At 54.5% G+C, this 21544-nt stretch overlaps 1 protein-coding gene across 9 annotated transcripts in view; it reads left to right on the top strand.

Annotated features, from left to right (window-relative positions):
• Arvcf (ARVCF, delta catenin family member) overlaps nt 1-21500 on the top strand; it is a 55366-nt gene extending 33866 nt beyond the window's left edge. For 2 of the 9 annotated variants that reach the window (XM_023711595.1, XM_023711594.1), the window contains exons 3-18: nt 63-290; nt 8251-8409; nt 8599-9125; nt 10062-10561; nt 11262-11445; nt 12234-12351; nt 12691-12862; nt 14723-14794; nt 15975-16102; nt 16334-16484; nt 16722-16920; nt 17001-17112; nt 17208-17298; nt 17657-17710; nt 18183-18268; nt 19358-21500. In XM_023711595.1, coding sequence (XP_023567363.1) covers nt 81-290; nt 8251-8409; nt 8599-9125; nt 10062-10561; nt 11262-11445; nt 12234-12351; nt 12691-12862; nt 14723-14794; nt 15975-16102; nt 16334-16484; nt 16722-16920; nt 17001-17112; nt 17208-17298; nt 17657-17710; nt 18183-18268; nt 19358-19558 — 2964 coding nt within the window. In that variant the 5' untranslated portion in view covers nt 63-80 and the 3' untranslated portion in view covers nt 19559-21500. Of the gene's footprint in view, nt 1-62; nt 291-3581; nt 3679-8250; nt 8410-8598; nt 9126-10061; nt 10562-11261; nt 11446-12233; nt 12352-12690; nt 12863-14722; nt 14795-15974; nt 16103-16333; nt 16485-16721; nt 16921-17000; nt 17113-17207; nt 17299-17656; nt 17711-18182; nt 18269-18797; nt 18918-19357 lie in introns of those variants that run through there. The other 7 variants (XM_023711601.1, XM_023711599.1, XM_004627973.2 and 4 more) reach the window with 6 other exon arrangements.
• The last annotated feature ends 44 nt before the right edge of the window (nt 21501-21544 follow it).

Here is a 21544-nt window from a genome sequence, read left to right on the forward strand (position 1 = left end):
ATGTCCTCACCAGCAGCTGCTCTGTTCTCACCCCCCTTAAGCTTGTTCTGCTTTGCCTGCAGCTGGCCGGCACCCTGGCCATGGAGGACTGCAATGTGCACTCTGCAGCCAGCATCCTGGCCTCAGTGAAGGAGCAGGAAGCCCGCTTCGAGAGGTTGACACGGGCGCTGGAGCAAGAGCGGCGCCATGTTGCCCTGCAGCTGGAGCGTGCTCAGCAACCTGGCATGGGCAGTGGTGGTATGGGCAGTGGGCAGTCCCTGCCAATGGCCTGGCAGCAACTAGTTTTACAGGTAACAGCCCAATGTCTTGGGGAGGATGAAAATACCCAAATAGGGAAACAATGAAAGGGTCCTGGGTAGATGACAAGTTGGCATGCAGTGGCTTATTGTAAGACCTGCTGGGGCTTCTGGGGAAAAAAGGAAAGTGGGGTATCTAATGCATGGAAGTTTTACTTTTTTTTTTGTGGTACAGGGGATTGAACTTAGGTCCTGCGCTTGCCAGGCAAGTGCTTATTCTACTGAGCTATCTCCCCAGCCCATGGAAGTTTTTCTTGTGTATATTGAGCACTGTATGAAGAACAGCCAGGATAGAGTCTGACCCTCAGACCAGCACCCACTACTGAGTGAGCCATCAGGACCCAGGCTGCTAGATAATATCTATTCTGTGCAGATCCTTGAACAGCCTAGAGACACTAAGGGTTCTCCTTACCCTGGAGTCTCCCTGCCACCATATTCTCCTTCATTGCATGCACTAGTGGGTCAGCCCTAGGGGAAGTCTTAAGCAAAGCTCTAGGCTGTGCTCTAGGCTGAGCTCACCCAGTAGTCAGTGGAAGAGGGCACCCCTCATCATCATCCATCTTTGACTTGGCCTGCTGTGTCCTCTGGTCCTGTAGGCCCTGCTCAGTAGGATCCTTGGCTCCCTGCATACCTGAACCTGTAGTCATACCCCACACATCCCTAGCATGTGCCACAACCCTACTCTTCTCTGGTTCTGCTGGGCCCCAAGGACCCATAGCCCCTATACATGCATTGGTGGTTTGGCCTGGTCCATTGTAGCTGGAGACAAAGGGAACAAGGTTCTGGTCTTTGCTAGGCTATCCCAGTGGAGTAGCTTTTACAAACCAGGACCTGTGTAGCTCACAAACAATTTGCCCTTGATTATTTCCCAGGACCTGGGACAAGACAAGTGACTGCTCCCTAAGGCTGTTCTCTTCTGAGAACAGGTAATGGGCAGGTATTGTTCCTATATCCACTTGAGATACCTCACATAGAATCACAAGTGTACCATTACAATCAAATTAATGTCTCCAGAAGTATTCAGATCCACTGGGGAGCTCTTTTTTTCCTAGTTTCTGATGCATAATGGTTTTAAGCAGGTAGGAGCCTGGGACTGACGGAGGAGGTGTGGGTACAAAGGCTACCTCTGCAAACCCCAGACCCCAAATATTCTAAAGGGGGCTTGTGCCCCTAAACTCCACCAGTTGGGTTACATGGGGACAATGGGAACCACTGACCCTAAGGCTGCCCTCATGTACCAGGCCTTCTATCTAGCTCACCCAGGCCAAAACCGGTTGTGCTGTCTATCCCACAGAGAACTGTGGAAGACAGAGGGAACTAGAGGATCAATGTCCTAGCAGGAAGATGTTCCCATAGTCTGGGACTGCCCTGGCCTTCTAGGGGTGAGGCCGGTATGACCTTGGACCACCACCCTTCCGTGCCCTTTATTTTCTCAGGCTGGGATCACAGAGAATGTGTGTTTCTGGGGTAGTAAGTAGCTGGACTGGCCAGGCTGGTGGGGATGCTAGAGGAGGCACCAGGCTGGTCAGATTCAGCTGCCTCAAGGAGGCCAGAATAATCTCAGCAGGAAGTACCCAGTGACGTATGTCTAAGCCACAGGTCAGAGCTAGGGTCTGACAGCTGGGGGTAGTGACAAGGAAGGTATTTGGGATCAAGGCTCTGAGAACCAAGGCCCATGATTGCTGCTGTACCCCTGGACTGCTCCAGGATCCCAGTTGCCTTGCCTTCCTTTTCTAGCAGAAACAGGTAGCAGAAACAGAGCTGACCCTCAGCCAGTGGAGAAAGATACCTGTAGGGCTTGCCGAGCTTAGTCCAGGGTGTATGTAGTAGGGACACTGGCACTGGTGAAACTGATAAGACAGACCAGCTTTAAGATAAAATTATAAGGTCATATTCTCTCAGAGCAGTGTGTTCTCCTACTCCCTGGCCTGGGTGGCTCCATGCAGGGCTGATGTGAGTGAGGGATGTGGGTAGCCATCAGTCAGGACACCTCATCCTCGTCCAGGTGGCATAACAGAGGCCCAGAGGTGCACATAGTGGGCCCCCAGAGTGCTCGAGCATACTGTCTGTGTGTCTTCTGTGCAGGCTACATTGTGGAAGTAGGATGAGGCCTCAGGTTAGACTTACTTTATTGAGTGGGATCAGGTAGAGAAGCAGGGGGGCGGGAAGATGGCTCAGTAGAATAAGCGCTTCCCTGGCAAGTGCAAGAGCCTGAGTTCAATCCCCAGTTCTGAAAGAAAAAAAAAAAAAAAAAAAAAGGAAGCAGAGAAGCAGGCCAGTGCCCTGCTTTGTTTGCTGGACCCACTGAATATCCCAGGATTGGCCCAGCTCTGTGCATCTCAGGACTGTTTTCAGCATTCAGGATGCTTGAGCCACTGAGTTATCTTTGTGGAAAATGACCCAGGAAGGAATCTCTAGCCCGCCTTTCCCCACTCCTATACCTAGCTGCCTGGAATTGGAGGTGGTGTGGGGTACACCTTGGTAGACGATGTCCTTTATTATTGGTATCTCTGATCCACCACCACCACCACCACCCTGGAGCCACACTTACCAGCAGATCAAATGTATAGAAGATAGGGTCTGAAGTGGCTTAGCCCCCAAGACTTTCACTGAGCATCCAAGACCAGAAGGATTAAGTATCTCACCCAGGGTCACCCAAGAATTGTCTCCTGCTGTAGTCTGATCCAATGTGACACACTTCAAAGGATGGGGTACTCTGGGCTTCTCTGTCTTGATGGGGGGCACTAAACAAGAAACTGAGTCCTCCACTAGCTTTCCAGGCCAGGCAGAGGAGCCTAGAGGCCTAAAGGGACCTTGCAGTACTGCCAGTGCCATAACTACTGTCTCATCAGCCAGGGGAAACTGAGTCACGGGATGAGTAGCTTGTGCCAATGAAACTGGCCTCATTGGCTGCTCACTGCTCTATAGGAACTCAGTTTCCCCAACTCTACAGGCAGAGGGGCGTGTGTGCTCATTTCCTGGGGGCACACTATGCCTGGGAAGGATTTGAGTAAAGTCGCTAAGCTGGAAGATGTCACTGCTTGGGGGAGGGGCGAGACCCCCTGAAGCCTGCGAAGAGACCCTGGAGATCAAATCATCAAATTGGCCAGGCTACTGAACCCCGCCCCGGCCAGTGTGGTGTTGGGGGGGAGGTCCCCGCCCCTGCTAGTGGGGGGGGGGCAGGGCCGCGCCCCGCCCCTCCCTCCTGGGCGCGGCCCGGCCCGATTGGCTGCCCGCCTTGGCTGCTGCCGGGTCCGCCCCCGTGGGGAGCTAGGCGCTGGAACCCAAGCGGTGGAGGCGCTGGAGACCCGTCCCGACGCTATCGCACCCCACAGACCTGCGCCTCCCGACCCCCGTCCGGATGCCGGCCGAACTCAGACAGGTTGGAGGGAACTTGGTCCTGGGAAGGGGGCTCGGGGTGGGGCACCAGCCTTCCTGGGAACGACTCCGCTTTTGTTCCGCGGAGTCGCCAACCCAAGGCAGCTATTGTGTGCTCTCTGGGATCTGGCAGCCTGACCCGGCAGGGTGGCGGGAGTGAGCACGCCGACCAGGGGTGCGCAAGGCGGGGCGCGGCCGCGGGTCTCAGGAGCCTAGGTACAGGTTCCAGGGAGGCCCGCCGGTGCTTTGGGAAGAGCTGGGAAGGATCTGGGTGGATATACCTCAGCCAGTGCCCAGGACAGGTGGTGGGAGAGCCGAGTCAGGGCCCAGGGCCTTTCTGAGCGGCCTCTTGCCGAGGAAGGCAAAATCTGGAGAGAGAAAACTGACTAGGCCTCCCGCTCCATGAGGGGCTTCCTCACCTACCCTCCCCACCTCCTTCGCGGGCTCCCACTCCCGGGACCTTCAGAGGAGCTTCTGGAGCTTTAATGGGCCCTGTCTGCCGCGGCAGTGCACGTGAAGGGAGGAGGTGGAGGCTGGCCCTGCCCACGTGTGAAGGCAGTAGGGGTCTCCGTGCAAAATGGGGTTATCCGGTCTCCCTGTACTGTACTGTACTGTACTGTATTCTCAGAGGGGGCGGGGTTCAGTGACAGGAAATTTGAGGCTTAATGAGGAGCAGCCACTCACAAGACCCCTTGTGGTGGGCTCGAAATCTCACACCTACCTACCTGGCTCCTCAAGTCCCTGTTCGTTTTGCAGCTCAGGTGTGTTCCGGAGGTCTCGCTACCCCAAAGCTGAAGCTGCCCACGGAGGGGGGATGTAGGATCCCAGTGTGGTTGGGCTTAAGGAAGCTGGGATAAGTGACAGCTTACTTCCCAAGCTTGCTCTCCCTACCTGCTGGACACAGGTTGCTTGCTCCTTGGCCTTCTAGCCATTCTGCAAGAAACCATCCTTGGCAGGTGCACAGTCCCTAGCAAGAACTGTGGAGCTTGAGTTCTAGGTTCCTAAGGGCTGGGCAGAGGCTGTGGGTACCACAGGAGAAGGTATTTTGTAGTGGCCAAGGGCTTGCTGCCTGGTGGGAGATGTCAGCCTGACTTGTCCTGCACTCTACCTGGGACAGCCACATTGGGGTTAAGGGAATCAGAACTGTCACTCCCCCATTCCTTTATACACCCAGTGGTAGCTATCCTGAGGGCCTGCCCTAGGAACTATGGGCTCCAAGTGTGCAGCTTCACTTTAACTCATGCCTTGCATATGCAGGGAGCCTTGCACAAGGTGGGTGTTAAATCTGTGAAGTACCCAGTCTTTCAAGCTTTGACCCAAAATCTTGTTTTTCTGCTTCCCACATTCTTTGGATATGGTCACATAAATGGGCCTGGCCACCTGTGCTCTTTCTGTATTTGTATGAGGAATTGGAACTCAAAGTGTCTGGTTGGGCCCAGGGTCTCAAGGTATACTCAGAGAATAGTGGTGAGGGTGTGAGTCTGCTTTCTTGGCCACGTTGGCCCCTCCCACAAGCAGTGGTAGGAAACCCTTTGAGTCAAGCTAGGCCTGGTCTTGGTACCATAGATTGGAGAGCCCTGGATGGAATATAGGCTCAAGGATAAGGGATGGGAGGCTGAGCATAGTTCATAAAAGAGAAAAGAATGGGGCTGGGGCTAGGGCTAGGGAGGAATGACAATAGGTGATCAGCCCACACAGGGTGTGGGGGAGGGGTGGGATGCTGTGCCCAGGACCTCACAGAGCACAGAGGAAATAGTCCAGAGTCAAATCTTAAGCAGTACCAGTGTGGGGCTGCACAGACAGGTCCTTGAGGATGAGCTGGCCTAGATAGGTGGATGTGAAATGGGGAGCCCAGAATAAGGCACCTCAGTTAAACCCCTCTGCCTACTTTTGATTTTATGGGGGTGGTTAATAGCCCACCATCCCATGAACACCTTCCCCCAGGAAGCTGTTACAGAACCTGAGCCACCAGATGGTCCCAGGCCATTCTCAACAGCAGGCTTCAGTGTACCTGTTTGCTACTAGCTCAGTCTGCCATAGTGGATGCGTGGGTGGAAGACTGGGCTAGTCAGTACTCTGTCCTTGCTAATTGACAGTACATGTCAAGGATCGTCATGGATAAGGGTCTTGACAATGGGTGAACACATGAAAAGCAGGTACTCAGATGCATGCCTCTTGGAGCAATAGGTGTTGTGCAGTTGGGGTTCTGTCAGGAGATCCACATTTGTGTGTGGACGTGTGCTAGGCTGGCTGTTTATATACTAGTGAACATGTATGTGTTTCTGAGGAATCAAGTACATATGTGTTTGAATGTGTCCAGATCCTAGTACCTGCATACACGTGTGCCATGGCATGTGTAACAAGGCTAGGCTTTCCTGAGAGTACTGGATGACTCACCCTCCCCCCTGGGTGAAGTCATTGCCCATTTTTAGCTCCCTGAGGTCATTTGCTAGCAGGGATTCTTGGGGCCTCGGGATCCCGCTGCCCAGCTTTGGGCCTGGGTGTTAGTAGATGATGTTGCAGGGTTGTTAAAATTTTGCTGGGGACTCTGGTTCTCATGGTCCACCCCAACTCTGCACCTGTGTTAGACCCTTACCACAGCCAGGGTAGGAGGAAAAATCTGGGCTGCAGAGTGGCAATAAGGTATCATGTCTTTTCCCTTTCCACTTGCCCTACTGCCTTACTATGGAGAAGGGGGCTCTTTGCTGAGTATTTAATGTATGCAAACATATGCAAATCTACTAAGGGCTCTGGGCCCACTGGCAGAGTGTCCTAGGCAACACATCACCTCAGTCTTGCTGCTCTCCCTACTCTGCTGCCAGGAATGCAGCCTCTCAGTGGCTGGCCCTCCATGTTGGAGCAATGATTAGCCCTCAGGACACAACAGAGAGAGCTGGGGCCTAGCATGCAGTTGCCAAATACAGATGGGGCAGCCCAGGTCCTAGCAGGTCACTTATCCTTTGTTTACTTTTCTCTGGATCTGTCCTAACTTCTTAGTCTCCTTGGAGAAGAGCCCTGGGCCACCCTGCCTGGCAGCCTGCCAGTTGTCCCCACTCTGGGCCTCAGGATATTTCTCTTTCCCAGGGAACAGGGTCTCTTCTTTTGGCTAAGTCCCAGGGATGCATTCCAGGCCATTCTAGGACTGGGTTGGTGGCTGTCAAGGCCCTGTCCCCAAGGGGTGAGTTAGGGTACACAGGTTCTTTCGTCAGACAAGTGCCTAAAATCTCCACCTGACAACCGTGAAGCTCCCTTCTGCCAGGCCTCTGTTTCCTTGTCTGTAAAGTCATTTCTTGTTCACTAAGGCCTTGCTTCAGGGGAAAGGAACACATACTTTCTCTGTCACCAGAGCCTGAGGGATGTACCTGTCCTAACATGTTGGTTCAGCCTCTGCACAGAGTCCTATGCTGATCCACTGAGGATCAAGCATTCCTCTAGAACAGACCCTGCCTGAGGGAGCATCCTGTCCTGAAAATCTCTGGAAGCAGACTATAAAGGCAGCCCTGGGGACCTTCTGTGGCACTCCTTCCAAGCCTAGAAAAGGACTCTGGAGCCAGATACAGTGTGAGCTACTGGCCCTCAGAGGGCCCGGGCAGGGGACCCATTCTGAAAGGGCCTGGGCCCTGGGCAACAAATTGGGACATGCCTTCCTGTTGACCTGGTCTTGGCTGCTTGGGAATTTACTCCCCCTCATATCCACCCACCACAGCTTAGGTTTCAGCCCCTGCCAGTCCTAGCAGATGCTGATCCTAGACTGTTGGCATGGTGGGGCCCTGGGGCTAGGGATCCTGAATGAGCAAAGGCTGAGTGACAGACTGGCTCTTGGGTCTCTCATGCTACTCAGTACAGCAGGGACTGGCTTGTCTTCTTTGAACCTTCATTTCTTCACGGGCAAGTCCAGCCATTGGGTGGATAGGCCGTAGGAGGGCCTTAGTCCAGTGAAGTCCTGCCTATAGTTCCACTATACACACACCCCACAGGAGGATGGCAACATAGATGCAGCCATGGATCTATCATTTCTAGTCCTTGATATGACATTCAGGGTCTCCACCAGGGTTTGTTGGCCTCTAGTCTGAGGTTCAAACAGACCATGCCCACGCCATGCCCCAAGTTGTCTGTGCCGGAAGAAGCAAGGATATTTTAGTGCTCTGGGTATGCAGTACATCCTGGGAGCTGGGTATTTCTGTCCTGCAAGGGGGCCTGACTGGCCTTAGTAGCAGGAGCCTGGGTGTGGCCACAAAAGTCAGTAGTGCTGAAACTTGTTTGATCATTTGGTCATTGCAGGTTTTTGGGAGGGTGCTGGCGGGGAGGCCCTGGTGGCACGTAACATTGGGAGGACATCTTGCAGGTTCCTGCTCGCTCTTCTTTGGGCTTGGAGGAACCTGAAGCAGTTAGTTCAGAGAGGGTCATCCTTTGTTTATCTGCCAAACTCAGCCTAAGGAGGACCTAGAACAAGGGTAAGGATCCTAGTATCCTGGCTGGCATGAGCTAAGGCTGAGCCTGCCATGTGCAAGCATCCACATTTGAGGGACACGTCAGCTGCGGGTCCTGCCCCTGACACCTTCCTCTCAACTTCCAGGAGCAGAGCCCCGGTAGCCAGGCATCATTGGCCACAATGCCAGAGGCACCCGAGGTGCTTGAGGAAACCGTGACTGTAGAAGAAGACCCTGGCACACCCACCTCACATGTGTCCATTGTCACATCTGAAGATGGCACAACCCGGCGCACGGAGACCAAGGTATGGCTGGGCCCAGGTGGCAGGCATGCAGCAAGACAGCCACAGCTGTCCCTCTGTAGAGTGGGTGTGCGGGCCAGCCTCTGTGGCTGCCTCTTGCTTGGGTAGATATGGAGGTCTCCCTGGTTCTGCCAGAGCACTGGCCAGACCTCTTGGGCTGCCCAGCCTCCCTACCACCTGCCTATCCACCAGGTCACCAAGACAGTCAAGACAGTGACCACGAGAACAGTACGCCAGGTGCCTTTGGGCCCAGATGGACTCCCCCTGCTGGATGGTGGACCCCCATTTGGCCCTTTTTCCGATGGCCCCCTGGACCGGCATTTCTTGTTGCGTGCTGGTGGCCCAGTAGCCACACTTTCCCGAGCCTACCTCAACAGTGGGGGTGGCTTTCCTGATGGTCATGAGACTCGTGATGGCCCTAACTATGGCAGCCTGTCTCGAGGGCTTGGAGTGCGCCCCCCACGTGCTGGCCCCCTTGGCCCCATACCTGGTGATGGGTGCTTCACGCTGCCTGGCCGTCGGGAGGCCTTCCCTGTGGGCCCTGAGCCTGGGCCACAGAGTGGCCGCTCTCTGCCTGAACGTTTCCAGGCAGAGCCCTATGGCTTGGAGGATGATACACGCAGCCTGGCTGCTGATGACGAGGGTGGCCCTGAGCTGGAGCCCGACTATGGCACAGCCACACGGAGGAGACCTGACTGTGGGCGGGGTCTCCGTGCCAGGTGAGCACCCTGTTCCTCCTCTGGGACGTCCACCTTCCATTCCCTAGCCCAGAGTACCAAGTTGTTGGGGCTGAGTTAGTCATGCACACTTTAGCTTGAATTAGCCTTGACTTTGCTCAGGGACAGCAATAAGGACAGGCCTTGAGATGGTAGGAGTCAGGCTGGATGGAAGAAGTACTGATGACAATAACCAGCATCTGCTTTGCTCTAGCCAAATAGCTGTTAAGACCTGAGCATGAGAGGCTCAAGTTGTTACTCTGAGCTTGAAGCCCCAGCCTCTGCCTGGGGCTCAGTTTCTCCCATGTACAATAGTAACCAGATCATAGAATCCTAGTCCTTCTGTCACAAGCTCTGGTTCTGTCCTTTATGCAGGATAAAACACTACCACAACCTGGGTCTAGATTCCTGTGTGACTCTGGGCAAATCACCTAACCTCTGTAGCCTCATTCCCTTGCTGTGGGAGGGGTTTAATGACTAACCTGAAAGGGTATTAAGAGTCAAGGACATCTTGTACCTTGCAGGACTGGTGGTCTAACTGTCCCTCAGAGAGTCGTACTGGAACAGTCATCTACAGGGAGGGTCACAACTCACCTCACATTCAGCACTTGTCAGATAATCTTATGGAAGGGAGTTGCCCCCCATCCCATCATGGATGGCTGTTACATGGCAACACAGTTAGCTCCTGATGACATGAGTGAGTGAGCTCCTTACTCTGGGAGGGCTGTAAGTCCTGATGACCATTGTCCAGAATGTGGCTCTGAGTCAGTTCTTGCTGGGCTGGGAAGTGCTTAGGCTGTGCTTTGGGCTCAGACATAGATGCTCTCCTCTCAACCCTGCTGTGAAATTCACAGTATTGTGAACAATGTAATGGATAGCTCAGAGGGCAGGGCTGTTGGCTACTGTGAAGGTGTTCACATGCCCTGCTCGCCTGCACAGGACCTACGAGGACACAGCAGATGATGCCAGTGAGCTGATTGAGGAGAGGCCTCCATTCCCAGCAACAACAGCACCACTGGCCCAGCCCGAGCGGGGCAGCCTGGGCAGCCTGGACCGGGTGGTGCGTCGTTCACCTTCAGTGGACAGCACCCGCAAGGAACCACGCTGGCGGGACCCTGAGCTGCCCGAGGTCCTGGCCATGCTGCGGCACCCCGTGGACCCTGTGAAGGCCAATGCAGCTGCTTACCTACAGCATCTGTGCTTTGAGAATGAGGGTGTGAAGCGTCGTGTGCGGCAGCTGCGTGGGCTGCCACTCCTTGTAGCACTGCTGGACCACCCTCGGGCCGAGGTGCGGCGGCGGGCCTGTGGAGCCCTGCGCAACCTCTCCTATGGCCGTGACACTGACAACAAGGCTGCCATCCGGGACTGTGGTGGTGTGCCTGCTCTGGTGCGCCTGCTGCGGGCTGCCCGTGACAATGAGGTCCGTGAGCTAGTCACTGGTGAGTGAGATTGGCTGTGCCTACTCTTCCTCCGGAAGAGAGGAAGGACAGAAAGGCTCAGCCTGAGAGTGGTGAGGCCCTGGGGCAGGTAGCAGCCAGCTGGTCAGGAATCGCTGCTATTGGAACAGCTTGCCCTGAGTATAGACACTAGGCTCAGAGGCTGTGACAGGTCTTTTTACATGGGGATGGAGGGGGGTATCACTGGGCCCATCAGAGAGGTCCCCTTCCCACATGTCCCTGTAATTCTCCTCTGCTTGGTTTCCACCTCAGGACAGTGCAGTGGTAGGGCTTGTGTCTTGAAGAACCTGAAGGACAGGCAGGGGTTTCAGGACATTAATCCCACCTGCTTATGAAGCAGAGAATGGGTAGGAAGAGTAGCTGCCATGCCTTCCTCTGCACCCTACCCCTTCCAAATGGTAGCAACCTTGGGTGCTGCATATGCATTCTGTCTAGGTCAGAATAGACCCCAGAACCTCTCACAACTTTTGTTACTTTGCTAATTTTCTTTGTGAGCCAGGGCTGTAGCTAGGTGGTAGAACATGTGGCTAGCAGGAGCTAAGGCCCAAGGTTCGCTCCTCAACTCCACAAACAAAACAGCAGTAACAAAGCTCTACTAATTTTCTGTGTAGGCTGGGGCACAAGAAGGTGTGGGGGGTGGACAAGGTCCATGATCAGCATGGTGCTCGGTGGTACCCCATAGGCACACTGTGGAACCTGTCATCCTATGAGCCCCTGAAGATGGTCATCATTGACCATGGCCTGCAGACACTGACACACGAGGTCATCGTGCCCCACTCAGGCTGGGAGCGGGAACCCAACGAGGATTCCAAGCCTCGGGATGCTGAGTGGACAACTGTCTTCAAGAACACATCAGGCTGCTTGAGGTGTGGACAGCAGCCACTCTTGGGCTTGTTCCCCCAGTCTACCTGGGTACTCCAGGGATACAAAAGGAAATGCCAAAGCCAGTGTGCATATCTGGCCTCATCCTTGGGGCTACCATGTCCTCAGGGTTCGAGATAACATGGAACACAGCCATCACAGTGAATCTTAAGAGCCTCAGAGCCACATCACAAATCCTGTGGGTGGAAAATGGACTTGATGGGGCTTTCCTTACCCCCAATGACACCTTCCCAAGGTCTCCCACCTTTGCTACAGTGCTTGACCAATCAGCCCTGCCTACCCTCCTGGCATCATGACAGCCAGGGAAGAGAAGCAGACTGCTCATCTCCAATCTGCCTCTGAGACCCTCCACCTCTACCTTTCCACCCTGTGGCCTCTACTCCCTCCCACTCCTTGGTGGCCTTGTAGAGATCTCACGGACAGATTCCTGCAACCCTATGGCCATGCCTTTCCATCAGTTCATGTCCCTGTGACCCTATAGGATCCTGACTTCAGGGCAAGTTGTGACACAACTGCCAGTGGGATGAAGGTGGGCAGAATTGCATGTGCACAGATTCAGGCCTCTTGGGTCTCCTATCCCTTTCTAATTCACCTGGGGTTTGGGAATGGCCTGAGCTCTGTGCTTCACCTTCACTGTGTCTAGGCTGTAGTATTATGTCCCAGTGGCGGCAGCAAGGCCCATTGTACACATGAAGACGAGCCCAAGGCCAAGTGTGGTGCTGGGGACTTAGCTTGGGAACCAGGGATCACTAGGCCTGCTCTTGGCCACCAGGAATGTGAGCTCTGATGGTGCTGAGGCCCGGCGGCGGCTCCGTGAGTGCGAGGGTCTGGTGGATGCCCTCCTGCATGCTCTGCAGTCAGCTGTGGGCAGGAAGGACACAGACAACAAGGTGGGCACAGTGTTACATCCTCTCACTGAGGGGCAGTACAGGAATGGACCCAAGTCCAGAGTCATCTGGGATGGTTCAGGGGAGTGAACGTGTGGTTGGGCCACACTGGGGAGGGGATGTGGGCCAACACATGGCAAGAGCTATGCAAGGGGGACGGGGCTCCTCCCTGGCAGTTACCTCCTGTGTGGAGCGCCAGCTCAGGCCTTCCCACCTGCATGCTCAGTGCCCTCTGGCAGTAGCCAACCTTTCCTGAGGGCTGGCTCCATGCATGGGGTCCTGGGATGGTCAGCAGTCCCCACGCTCCATGACCCTGCTCCACCAGGTCACCTCTCCCCACAGTCAGTGGAGAACTGCGTGTGCATCATGCGGAACCTGTCCTACCATGTGCACAAGGAGGTGCCTGGTGCTGACAGGTACCAGGAAGCTGAGCTTGCAGCCCCAGGCAGTGCAGCAGGCTACCAGCGCCGGAGGAGGGATGACGCCAGCTGCTTTGGTGGCAAGAAGGCCAAAGGTGGGTGGGTTATACTAGGATATTCCTCTGGACTCCCACTCTAGGCAAAAGGCTCTCCGTGTCCATGGCAGATGGTCATGGAGGCCAGAGGATGTCTGGTTATTTCCCAAGGGGCAGGTCAGGAAGCAGGGAGCTGAGAATTGTGTGCTGCCCTGGGTCACACTGCTCAGGGTTGACACCTAAGTTCAGCCTTCTCCCTCTGCAGTGGTGGTACCCCCATGGGGTGTCCATGTGATAGTCTCTACCACTGCCCAGTTCCTGTCCCTGAATTTTGGGAAGCTGCTCTGCAGGCCTGTGAGTTTGTACAGTGCCACTCTTGGGCTTGTTCCCTGAGTCTGCCTAGGTACCTAGAGCAGGTGACCTAGAACTTACAAGCCTTGATAAATCCCCCTGCACCTGAGTGAGACCCTTGCTATACACCATCCTCTTTTGTACCTAGATAGTGCAGGTTCCAGCAACTTCTATCCCGTACAGTGTTGTGGAACCTGTTCACCCCCTTCACCTGTCCCTCTGACCCCAGGCTTCCCCTTCTCTGGCCTATGGGTGAATATTCTATGCCCTAGAATATTCAAGGTGAGATCCACATCCCGCCTGCTTGGCCCAGGGCATGCAGTGGGAACATAAGAGCATGGGGAGGGTGCACCTGCTCAGGTTCATCTCCTCTCTCCTGTGCTTCCTTCGGCTGCCCAGAGGAGTGGTTCCATCAAGGTGAGTTCCTGTTTGTCCTACTGTCCAGGACTGGCAGGTGCAGTGGTACCAGGGAGGTGCCTGTCCCTAATTACTCAGGCAGTTATTTCCATGACAACTGCAGGACAGCTGGTGCAGTGAGCTCCTGGGATGCCTTCCAGCACAAGGCACTGCCCCCATCCCCAGGCCCATTAAGGGGCCATCTCCATGACAACTGGGGACATGACAAATGCAAGAATGTGAGCCCTGGGCTGGTGGGTTGGTGGCTAGACTCAGCTTCCTAGTCAGTGCTGCAGCAGAACATAGTGGGCAGGACTCAAGAGTATATCCATACCCAGGGCATCAAGAGGCAGGCTCCCCCCGCCCCTCCCCCCGGAATACCAGTGGAATGGGGTAGTGTGTGGCTTAGACACAAGGATATGTAAAGGTCCCATGAGGATGGGCAGGGCAGGGGCCCAGGTCATCTCACTCACCTTGTCAGCTTTACAGTTTACCTCAGCCGAGATGCAGGTGGTGGCTAGAGACAGCTCTCACTGTTGTGGAGGAAGGCAAGTGCTTTTTGGGGCTATTTAGTGGCTTGGCCTTGATATGGGAATTCTCCCAGTAGAGGCTGGCCCTTCCTAGTCCAGGTAGTTTTTCTCTTTGCATTAGACTTGCTGTGAGACCTTGGTAAGTCTTGTCCCTGTCAACTCATGTCTTTTTCTACCTGCCACCCAGCCTGGGCTCCTGGTTCTTACACTTTATAAACCTCTGACAGCCACAGAGGAGCAATAGGGTTTGTTATAGCACCTAGCACTGATGGGAGATGACCCCTAGGGACTTTGGTGGCAAGAAAGCCAAAGGTGGGTGGGTTATACTGAGACATTCCTCTGGACTCTCACCCTAGGCAAAAGGCTCTCTCGTGTCCATGGCAGATAGTCATGGAGATCAGAGGATATCTGGCTGTTTCCCAAAGGGCAGGTCCCCAGGTCCTACTGTACCATTGCCCAGTCCTTGAAGTTTGCCTGTCTGAACTCTGAACAGTGGTGCTCTACTCCCAGGGTCTTCTGATGCCCAGGGCTGGTCACCAAGGTGCTCTTTGAGCTCTGGGTTGAAAGGACTGTGCCTACTCCCACCCATACATTCTTACCTGCTATGGAGTCTACCTCACCTCCCACCACCCTTCCATTCCAGGCAAGAAGGATGGTGAGATGGACCGGAACTTTGACACGCTGGACCTGCCGAAGAGAACTGAGGCTGCCAGAGGTGAGTGGGCAAGGGCAGAGCCAGCACCAGCCGGCATGCCTGAATCCAGGACCGGCCAGTTGGTGAGCGTTTGTGTAGTCAGGATCAGGCCCATACCTCTGGGGTTGTCATATGGTCCAGTCCTTGGCGCCTCCTGAGAGTTTACAATTAGGGTCAGGCCCATGACTTTTTGGGCAGGGCAGGTGGGAGGAATGGCTAAGCTCTTATTCATTTATTCAGCAGGTGAAAAGTAGGCCAGTTGGAGGAAAGAACCCCATGAAGGCAGGTCCTTGGTGCCCCTTTGAGAAGGTCCAGAGCCCTTTGAGAATCCCAGTTAGTTTCACGCAGAGAGGGGCAGGTAGCTCATTTCTCCTGTCCCCTTATCTATTGGATTGCTAATGTGCACTGGTATTGTGCTGAACACTGAAAGCCAGCCTGAGAGAAAATACCATGGAGGGGCCCAGCCAGCCCTGCTAGTCAAGTAGCACAGATGCCCTCAAGTGGGGTGAAGGGTCCAGCCCTGGGAGGTCTGAGGGGTACTTACTTCCAGGCAAACCTGTGCAAATGTCCTAAGAAGGGAATGTGCTTAGAGGGTGTGGAGCAGGAAGCTCAGCAGGCTAGAGGGAGAGAGTATGGGCATGAGGCATAGGGAGGCATGGCAGGCCACCTAGGCCCATATGTGTGGAACCCAGTACAGGGCACCATCTCCAGGGAGCCATGTAGCCAGGCTGGGCCTCAGTCTAAGAACCTGACATGGTTGTCTGGAAGGGTAGGCCCTGTTGCTAGGGGTGGGTCTCTGACTGCAGTCTCAGTCACTGGCAAAGGCCCTGTTTCCAGGGAAGAAGGACCTGTTGCTAAGGGCAGTCCCAAGGCCACGCAGTTTGTGTTTGTGCTCCTGGGGAGGGGCCCTGTTGCTGCCTCCTCCTAACCCCCAGGCTTCCTGAATGTTAAGGCTGCTAGCCCTTTTTCTTTGGCAGCAGGGTTGAGGAAAGACTGACCTGAATCTATTGCTGAACCTCAGTTTACTCTGTGAAATGGGAATGCTTCCCCCTTTGGGTGGCTCTAAGGACTGCGTTGGTAATATGTCTTTACTGCTCCACACCCACCTTGGCCCCACCCCTGGGAATACTGGGGGTAGGGGTGAGGAATTAAAAGTGTGAAGAGAGTTAGATGATTGTGGGTGTGGTTGCCTTGTGTCCAGGCTTTGAGCTGCTGTATCAGCCTGAAGTGGTACGTCTCTACCTGTCCCTCCTTACCGAGAGCCGGAACTTCAACACCCTGGAGGCTGCCGCTGGTGCTTTGCAAAACCTCAGTGCAGGGAACTGGATGGTGAGGGCCAGGTCTTTGGGGAAGGGCATGAGCTAGACAGAGGAGAGCACCACTGTTCTGCCACTAGCCCCTGCTCGTATTGGTGGGGGAGGGGATTCCACAGCAAGGTCTTGGGGGTGCAGAGTGGTGCACTTCTTATAGCTGTTGGAGGTACAGTGAAGCTGCTGGGGTAGGGTTTTGTGCTGCCTGGCCCCGGCAGAGCAGCCCACTGCCCTGCCCCCATCATTACAGTGGGCCACATACATCCGTGCCACAGTGCGCAAAGAGCGCGGGCTGCCAGTGCTGGTGGAATTGCTGCAGTCTGAGACAGACAAAGTGGTGCGTGCTGTTGCCATCGCATTGCGAAACCTCTCGCTAGACCAGCGCAACAAAGACCTGATAGGTGAGAAGGCTGCAAGGGCCAGACTAGGGTGTGCTACTCTTAAGTAGTTCAGGAGTCCAGGCCATTCCCAGTGGCGTGGGCTGGTCCTAGCCATTGGAGATTGCATCTCCCTGGTCCTGTCCTTGAGGCTCAGCTTACTTCTTGTGGCACCCCCTCTTGGCACCCAACACCTGACCCCTGTGTCTTCCTAAAGCCATAGGACCTAGGTGTGTCCTAACATCCAACCCTGCCTCTTAGGAAGCTATGCCATGGCTGAGCTTGTGAGGAACGTTCGCAATGCACAGTCCCCTACGCGTCCTGGGGCCCACCTGGAAGAGGACACAGTGGTAGCTGTGCTCAACACCATCCATGAGATTGTGTCTGAGAGTCTAGACAATGCGCGCTCACTCCTGCAGGCCCATGGTGTGCCAGCGCTTGTGGCGCTGGTGGCAGCCAGGTTGGTGGGGTTGGGATGGGAATGGGGCAGGGGAGAATGAGGTTGGGCAGGTCGCTGACCCTGCCTCTGGCCTGCCGCAGCCAGTCAGTGCGTGAAGCGAAGGCAGCCTCACATGTGCTGCAGACTGTGTGGAGCTACAAGGAGCTGCGCAGCGCCCTGCAGAGGGATGGCTGGACCAAGGCACGTTTCCAGGTGCGCCTCTTTCTGGCTTGCCACTCTCACTTTGCCAGGTCTAATCTCTAAGGAAGGCCTTTGACCTCACCTCATATTTGCCTTTTGTGTCCCAGTCAGCAGCTGTCACCACCAAGGGCCCCAAGGGAGCACAGAGTCCCGGGGGCTTTGATGACAGCACACTGCCACTGGTGGAGAAGAGCCTTGGTAAGTAGAGGCAGCATTGTGTCCATTCTTGAGCTCAGGAGCCAATACTCACCTGTACTGATGCTAACAGAGTGGGTAAGGGGGGAAAAGGAGACAGGCCTTCTCTCCCACTAAGATGACGTCATGGTTGAGGGGCCATCTCCCTGCTTTTAGCCTTCTGGCCCTCTATATCCATGGCATCTGCATGGGTGCCAGGGTGGAGAGTGGTTGCCAGCAAACAGCGGCTGGACAGAGGAATGCAAAGACATGAGTGACAGAGGGCACCTAATGTTAGAGGCCAGTCTGTTGGGCTCGTCTGCCCTGGTCCTACTACAGCCTGCCCACTGCTTGCGACCAGCCACCTGCTTGTACCTTGCAGATGGTGAGAAGCCGGGCAGCCGTGATGTGATTCCCATGGATACGCTTGGTCCAGGTGAGAGCCTGTGTGCAGGCTTATTTCCTGTTTAGGGAGGGGCCTGGTGGTTGTATGGGTTACCTTTGTGATGGGAAAGCTTTCCAAAGAGGAGGGTGGTTGCCAGCAAACTGCGGCTGGACAGAGGAATTTAAAGACATGAGTGACAGAGGGTACCTAATGTTAGAGGCCAGTCTGTTGGGCTCGTCTGCCCTGGTCCTACTACAGCCTGCCCGCTGCTTGCGACCAGCCAAGCATTCTTGCGACCAGCACTCTTTGCAACCAGCATTTCCAAAGAGATGCTTGTTGTAGAAGAGATTTGGTTCAGGAGTATTCAGGGAGTGAGGCAGTGAAAGCTGGCTCCAGGACAGCATATGTGTGGACTTTGCAGCAGCCACCTGTTCCAGGGGTATCTAGGCTGAGGGGACAACCTGTTCCTACAGTGCCACTCTCAAAGCTGTCTTCATATTTCCCACCTTGCCCCACTCCACAGATGGATACTCTACTGTGGACCGGAGGGAACGGAGGGCCCTAGGCCCCAACTCTGTAGGGGAGGCTCCCGAGAAGGAACCATTAAAAGTAAGTGGCTTCAGTTTACCAGGGAGGCCTTAGGTCTAGAGCTTGCCCAAAGAGTAGCTAGGCAATGTAGAGTTTGATCTTGGGTACCACTGGGGCAGCACTCACTGGTGAGGCAGCTGGGCCATGGCAGCAGTCAGCCTGTGAGTGCTGATGGGTTTGCATGAGTGCTTATTTGGAAGAAGGCAGCAGGAAACAGAGTTGCCCTGCTACATATTGCAGAGGACCAGAGAGCCTGAGCAAGCGGGTGTTCTCTTTATGCATGTGTGTGGGCAAGGTGCCTGCCATAACCCGCTAGTGAGGACAGCACCTGCCACCTGCTCTGCGCCAATCCCCTGGCTTCATGCATGGACTTCTGTGCGTCCACATGCCACCCAAGCCTATGTGAATCACACCAGCTCAGTTCCTTTGTGCTGCCTTGCTGGGCCCATCCTTACAGCCCAGCTCTGTCCTTTAGCTGCAGCTGACTTGCTTTGTTCTGCCTCTAATGTCCTGCTGCTCACCCACCCATTCACCTACCTGTGTGCTGCAGCCCGAGCCCAGCAGGAAGGCCCCTCTTCCTGGGCCCAGCAGGCCTGCTGTCAGGCTGGTGGATGGCGTGGGGGACTCTAAGCCTCAGCCTGTTGACTCCTGGGTCTAGCTTGCATGCCTGGTACGTTTTTTTGTCTGGTTGTTTGTCCATTTTCCCTGGGCAGGGGCTTCTTGTTAATCTGTGCTGGCTGCATGTTCTGCGCTCCTTGTGTGCTCCCCAGCAAGACACCTGGCCCCAGCACTCATCTTAGGTGAGGTCAGACAGCGGTCTGAGCAGGCGGGTCCTCTCAGGGCTTACAGCGCCATCCTAGGCACTGTGAGATCAGAGATGGGCCCCCAGACCTTTAAACGCCCCTAGCACAGGGCTCCACAAAGACCAGTGAGTCAGGATTTGCCTTGGTGTCAAGTTATTTGGGGTTGCCCCCCACCATACCCCTTATCCATAGCAGCTAGAACTATTTGTCCACTTCCCCTTCAATGTGGTCCATGCAGGCAATTGTCCTGTCTGTATGTTGCCCTGCCCCATTCTGCTGACCTTGCTGCCTGTGTATTTCGCCGCAGCACCCACCTTCCCCTCCCTCTGCAGGGCCCAGGCTCAGCCATTTGTTAAGAGATTGGATCGCCAGGAGAAGGGCCAGCCTGGGCAGACCCTGTTGTGGAGCTTGGAGTCCTCTGGTGACAGGGATTGGTGGAACCTCCCGCCCTGAGCCAGGGCCCGATTTTCTGCACACCCACCCATCTATCCCTCCCTCGCTCTCCTGACCTAACTCCTAGGCCTGAGTTAGCTGTTTACTGACATGGTGCTGTGTGTGAGTGTGAGAACATTGGGGTGGGACCCAGTGAGGCAATCGGGGAGGGAACCTGGCTTTGCTTTGGCAGAATAGGAGTGTGCCCAGAGGAGCAGGATGGACTGGGGAAGAACAGCCCGGCAGGGAGGGGTCTTGGGAAAAGAAGTTGAACTCCAGAGAGGATCCCCTGACCAGAGCCCCACCCTGCATGGCAGGCTGACCACAGGCTGCTTGGGGCTGCTCTGTAAGGGTGGGCCTGGGCAGGGAGGCTTCAGAGGCAGAAGGAAGGGTCAGGCTCTGCTCTACCCCTTTCTACCCTTGGAATCCTGTGGATGTGTGGGACCCCAAAGCAGAAGGACCCTGCACTGAGCCACTTCTGGCTGGGGCCACCATGGCTGCCGCATTGCATCTGTGCAGAACCTCCGTAACCTTCAGGATTGACCTCCAGTGGTCAATCAACAGAGGCTGCTGCTCAGTGCCTGCTGTTCATGACGTAAGAACAGAACACTGATTAAAAAAGCATTTAAAATGAAACCAAAATAACATTGTATTGGTAAACATCTAAATTTTTGTAAGAAAATTTAAAAATTAAAAAAAGGAGCAAAGAAACTTCCTGTCTTCCTTGTCAGAGCCCCACTTACAATCTGCCAGCCCCTTCCTTGGTGCTGAGGGTGAAGGGTGGGGAGTGGGCAGAGACAGACCCCAGATTGCTATCTCCTGTGACCAGCAGGGCCAAGGGCCCAGCCCATGAGCATTTTTCCATGCCCTTCCATCCAGGCTTGCTGCTGCTGCCCTCTCTAGGCCCAGAGGAGTGGGCTGACTTGTAGGTGATTAGCTGGCCCTAAGCCCAGGTACAAAGGCTTGGTCAGCGTTGGTCTGGACTAGGAACTAGACCTCGTGAGTGTCCAGCAGTCTACTTGGGTGGTTAAGACCTGAGGGCCAAGGTGGCAGCACAACTCTGGACATAGGTCAACACAAATCAATTCTACCTCATCATTTGCCAGCTGGGCAATCAGCAGAAGTATCCAGCCAGCCTGAGCATGCTTTTCTCCTCTGGTAAACGAGACTAATTAGGATAGAAGGTACTTCCACTCAATGTCACCTGTGTGTCCTCAGGGTCTGGGTACTCTGCATAACCCCTACACCACCTCATCTAGCACCTCCTTGGTCAGACATGGGTGTGAAGGCTGGCCAATTGTTCTGTTCTGGTTTCTGGGGAGACAGACATCCTGGTGAACCTAACGTGTTCCTGGCCTAACCTGGAGGAGCAGTACCAAGCAGGGTTGGCTCCCTTTCCACTGCTGTAGCCAAGAGTCCCTAGGCTGGGTGTGATACCCAACCAGGACCCTGGCCTGTAGCATCAGCATCCTGCTGGGGAAGGGGATGTTTGGTGTGTTTGGTATTGAAACTGAGGGCATCAGAAAAGAGGGAGCAATGAGATTGAGAATAACACTCAGTTGATCTCTTGTATGGAAATGTTTAGATCTTTAATTTCCATTTTAGGTTTTTAAATGTTTTGGTATAGAAGATTATTACAGTTAGCTGAGTTTAGTAAAGAGGCTATGATTTATTCTTAAAAAGGTGAAAATCTGAGTCAGAAGTGTGATGAGCTGGTAGTTGGTACTGTCACTGTAACACTGCTGCCCCCTGGTGATAACAAACCTCTAGGACAGCCTGAGAGTGAGCCTAACAGTTTCCAGATGTTTGCAGCTTCCTTGCCCTTTCCTAGGTCTAATAAATTTATCAGTGCCTGTGGACCAATGCATGTATTGGAATTCCATTTGCCAGTTGGTGACACTGTCATTGGATCTACTCCAATTTTTGTCTTTTTTTTTTTCCGTGGTAGGGCTTGGAGCTGATACATACTAGGCATGGTGGCACATGCCTGTAGTCCCAACAATCGGGAGACTGAGGCAGGAGGATTGTTGCGAGTTCAAGACCAGCCTGGGCTATAAAGTGA

This window comes from Octodon degus, unplaced genomic scaffold, assembly GCF_000260255.1.
Source record: "Octodon degus isolate 3935 unplaced genomic scaffold, OctDeg1.0 scaffold00021, whole genome shotgun sequence".
Taxonomy (NCBI): Eukaryota; Metazoa; Chordata; class Mammalia; order Rodentia; family Octodontidae; genus Octodon; species Octodon degus.